At 43.6% G+C, this 4,597-nt stretch overlaps 1 protein-coding gene across 1 annotated transcript in view; it reads right to left on the reverse strand.

The window, feature by feature from the left end:
* DLST (dihydrolipoamide S-succinyltransferase (E2 component of 2-oxo-glutarate complex)) overlaps positions 1 to 4,597 on the reverse strand; it is a 25,402-nt gene that overhangs the window by 20,276 nt on the left and 529 nt on the right. The window contains exons 2-3 of the mRNA XM_006884677.1: positions 4,230 to 4,263; positions 1,471 to 1,519 (exon numbers count right to left, since the gene is read on the reverse strand). Of these exons, the coding sequence (XP_006884739.1) occupies positions 1,471 to 1,519; positions 4,230 to 4,263 (83 nt within the window). The remainder of the gene's footprint in view (positions 1 to 1,470; positions 1,520 to 4,229; positions 4,264 to 4,597) is intronic.

The following is a 4,597-nucleotide window of genomic DNA, read 5'->3' on the forward strand; positions in this document are numbered from 1 at the left end:
TAATTATGAAAAAGCCTGAGATTTTTATTGCAAAATACTCACAAAAGCCAAAGAACACTTATGACAGGATTATATTGGAATATGAAATGGAATCATTTTGTCACCTACCTTCTTCCACGTCTAGTATGAACATGCTAACATGCGTAATTTGACTAACCTAACCCCTTGATGTCTGGCCATTTTTAGCAAGATTCACATATGTCAGTTCCTCAGTATGGATTCCTAGAAATGATTGCTAGATCAAAAGGTAGACACCGTTCAAAGATGGCTGACTGCCAAACTATCCTCCAAAAATAACACAGCAGATCATACTTGCAGTACTGAAGGCATCATTTTCTCAAAATTGAATTGTGATGTGCGTGTGGAAGGAGCTACTTTGAAGACATACTGTAAAGAAAAGTAGCCTGGTGACTTTTTTTTTTTTAGCAAGTTAGAAAACATCCTCACATTATTCCTCAAAATATTTGGAATGCCAATTCATGAGTAGAAATTAATCCAAAACACACATGGGTGGTGCCTTTCTCCAGACTATGCATTAGGCAAGAGTAATCCTTCCAGACTAGTCAAAACCTTAGGACTCAACCAACTAGCCTTTCCCTTTTACTGCTTCTAAAATCACTAACTATGCTACCAAAAGGATGTTCTCATTTTAGACAACAAATGTATTTCAGATACATTTGAATGCAGCTAGAATATGTTATGTGTGTGTGCCATTGAGTCACCTGTGACTCACAGCGACCCTATGTACAACAGCTCTGAACCCTGCTCTATTCTGAGCCAATCTTATTGTCTTCAACACACCTATCCCCATTACCCCAGTCACTGAGTCAATCTATCTCATCGAGGGTATTCCCCTCCTGCACTGTCCCTCCACCCTCCCAAGCATGACATCCCTCTCCAAGGACTGATCCCTCCCCTTGCAACATGTCCAAAGTATGTCTGATGGAGCTTCAGAATCCTTGCCTCCAAGGAGCAGCCTGGTTTCACTCTGTTTGTTCTCTTAGCATTAGCAGCATGCTTTTGTATCCATTCCAATAAATTGTAGTTGACCTTTGCCCTCTGGTCAGAACCAACTCACAGGTGACCAGGTTGTCAGAGGCAGTAAGTTGTGTAGGAGACTCTCCATCATTCTCCCTCCGAGAAACTAGGTGGTTCAAACCACGTTTTGGCTGGCAGCACAGATCCTTACCACTAGGCCACCAGAACACCCTATACCCCAGTAAGGGAGGGTTCCGATTTAACATTTGTTATGATCTAAACACCGAGGAAGACAAGGGACAATCTTGGTTGAGCATCTGCCATGGGGCTAATGCTCAAGGTATGTTAACACACAGATAAGGACATCAAGGTTAGGTCTGCACACTCCTCTTGATTTCTTAGGCCCAGAGGTGAAGGGAGAAATCAGATGGTCAAATTTTGTCTTAATAAGAACCCCATGGTCACACATTTGTGCTCCCCCGTGATACTTACACAATCTTCCTGCTATCAGGGTAACCTGCTCCCTGACATAACGAGACCCCTGCAAGAAATAAAACAACTCTTAACCAGCAACGTTCATCTTATAAAAATGTACCAGTTGGGAACAGAAAAAAGGTCTCAAAACAGGATATACAGCAGATGATAGCATCTTGACCATAAAGGGCCCCATTTCTCAAGACTTTCCACTAAAGTAGTCATAACAGCAGAAGACAATAGTTATGTGGGGTTGAGAGGATTTGTTTGGAGAGGAATATGGGACCATAGCCCAAAGCAGTTTTACAATGTTCTTTAGTTTAAAAATTCATACATTGTTTTATACCTGAATGCTTTCCCAAACACTGCCACTTCCCCAATTCTCGAAGTACAATTCAAGGTTGAAAAAGACATGTTGATTTATCCTGAGATTACACACAAATTGAGCAGCAGAGGATTCCATTTCCCCAGTTATTGAACAGACTGGAAGCTTTACTGTCTGAACTCTAGTAGCAAGGATTGGGCATCTTCACCTTTTCCTGGGATAGTCAAATCTTCTTCCACCTTTAAATTCACTGCCTTCCCATGCTCTTTCTGAGATCTTCCATCTGGTTCTTTTCAACCAGGAGTGTGCCTTTTTCTGCCTCAACTTTTTTTATTGCATATAACTGCTTTTCTCCAACTAACCTAAAGAAAAGCTACAGCTGTTTTCTAGTAAATTCTTTTAAGTGTTTTAATACTTTTTCAGACCTTTCTGAATCATGTGCTTGGGAGGCACAAGAGAGAGAGACAGAGATAGAGACAGAGAGCTATAGAGAAACAGAGAGAGGAAGGCAGAGAGGAAGACAGAAAGCGAGGGAGATGATCAGAAAAGAGTGTGTATGTGTGTGACAAACACTCTCAGAGTCAAGTCAGTCACCAACATCCAGCAGCAAGTGACTCAGTATCTCAAACACGGCACGTCTTTAAACTAGAACGGCCAGGAACCTACAGTGGTTTTTGGAAACCTGCACTGTACAGTTTATCCTTACAACAAGTTTAGATGGTACAGTGCTTTAAGGTTTATAAAAAGCTTTTGCTTTCGTGGCAGGAGATGGCTTAAATAAATAGATTAATCACAAAAAAAAAAAAAAGCGCTTTTGCTTAATGACCTCAATTTTTATTTTCAAGTTTCACAACATCTCTCTGAAGCAGTCGTCCATCTGCCATTACTCCCATTTCACATATAAATAGGGCATTTGGAGGTTAAGTGACGACTAGTCCGAAAGGGCACCTGAGCAAGGATGCAAACCTCAACTACAAGACTTTTTCCACTGTCCCACTAGTCTATTTGGAGAAAATGTTTCTCAGCTCTTTTCAGGATTCCCAGTTGAAAAGTGTTTAAGAGTCTACTATGAGCTGACACTGTGCTAGGAGCCTCTCACCACTCTTAGGATAAAGTCCAAAATATTGACAATGCTCTGTCAGGCTTCCTTTCTCATTTCTAGGTCCAGCCAAGGTTGAAAACCTTTGCAGAAGCAATCCGCTTTGTTTGGAATAGTGCTCTCTTGGCTAACTTCTATGTATTCTGAGCTCCAGTATAAATGCCGCTCTTTCAGGAACGCCTGTACTTTCGCAGACATCCCCAGCCTATCCTATCTTCCCCAAATGGGTCACACTCATCCACCCTCTTAACTATGGCACCGTTACAATTAATCACAATGTGATTATGCCTTTATTTGTGCATAAACAAAAGTTATACTATCTTTCCAGCTAGCCCATAAGGTCCAGGTGGACAGAGGCCATCTATATCCCTGTTACCTAGTAACAATGCCTGCATTAGGTAAGCATTTAAATGATCCGTGACATGAGTCAACGGTAAGAAGGCAGCAAAGAGTTCATGTTTGGTGCCAGTCAGATCTGGCTGAGTGACCTTTCACAAACTGAGTAACCTCTCTGAGCCTGCAGGTATGCATTTGACTTGTAAAATAGAGCGCTCTCTCTCCCCTGTGATGATTAACTGAAAATGCAAAGAAAAACACTCAAGAACAGTGCTTGGCACACAGAAGCCCATAGTAAGACCAACCCACTCAACTGTTTACACCAGGCAACCAGGCATGTAATACAAAAATAAACCAAATAAAACACATTGCTAATGATTTTTTTAAAAAAATCACTAGCACAAAATCTAAACTCCTTCAAAGTCTTGTCTCTACACCTTTCCTCTACTGCACCAGTCACCTTTAGCCAAAATGCACCAGTCAATTACCTTTTTTCTAGTTCCTAAACACTGCCAAGTCTCCCTCCCACTGCACCCCAGGGATCTGAAACAAGCTGTTGTTCCTTTCTCCTGCTGGTCCTGTCATTCTCCAGGTCACGACTCTAATGTTACCCATTCAGGACTTCTTTCTCGGTGCACCCTTGTTTCCTTCCTTCTGAGCACTTCACAAGATTTGTGACTATTCCAATGTCTAGCACTTTGCACTGTCCTCCATCCCATCCCCATAGACTGTAAACTCCATGAGGGCAAGAGCTATTCATTCCTGTACGCCTAGGGCCCAGCACAGTTCACTTAGGTAGCCCGAGTTAGGGCCTCAGGCACTGAGTGACAGGTGCTACTGTTAAACAGCACGGATGGGTTAAGCTGTCTTAACTCGGGTTGTTGTTTTGCGCCTAGGTGAACAGATCAGTCTTTGAACACGATGCCGAGAAACACTGCCACCCCGACTTTCCACACATGCTGCTCTGCCCAGGAGGAGAGTACTGTAAGTGACGGCCAGGGCAAGGGCAGAACTTACCAGGCAGGGAACGTCTCCCTAGAGGGCAGTTCCCCTGTTGAGAAAGAAGACATTATCGACGTCACCCAGGATGAAAGGAGGGGGGTAAAAATACCTTCATGCCATAGAGTCGACTGGGACTCACAGCGACCCTCCAGGACGGAGTAGAACCGCCTCATGGGGTTTCCAATGCTGTGATCTCTGAGGAAGCAGACTGCAACATCTTTCTCCCCCGGAACCGCCAACCTTTCATTTAGCAGCCAAGTGCTTAACCGCTGCGCCACCAGGGCCCCCAGCTTTTCTCTTAAGGACAGACCCAATGCAGTTAGCCGAGTGCTGGTGACAGGTGAATCTCGTGACCCTGGGTCATGCAATGCACGGGGGGGGGG

Source organism: Elephantulus edwardii, unplaced genomic scaffold, assembly GCF_000299155.1.
Source record: "Elephantulus edwardii isolate Elephantulus edwardi_28Jun2011 unplaced genomic scaffold, EleEdw1.0 scaffold00037, whole genome shotgun sequence".
Taxonomy (NCBI): Eukaryota; Metazoa; Chordata; class Mammalia; order Macroscelidea; family Macroscelididae; genus Elephantulus; species Elephantulus edwardii.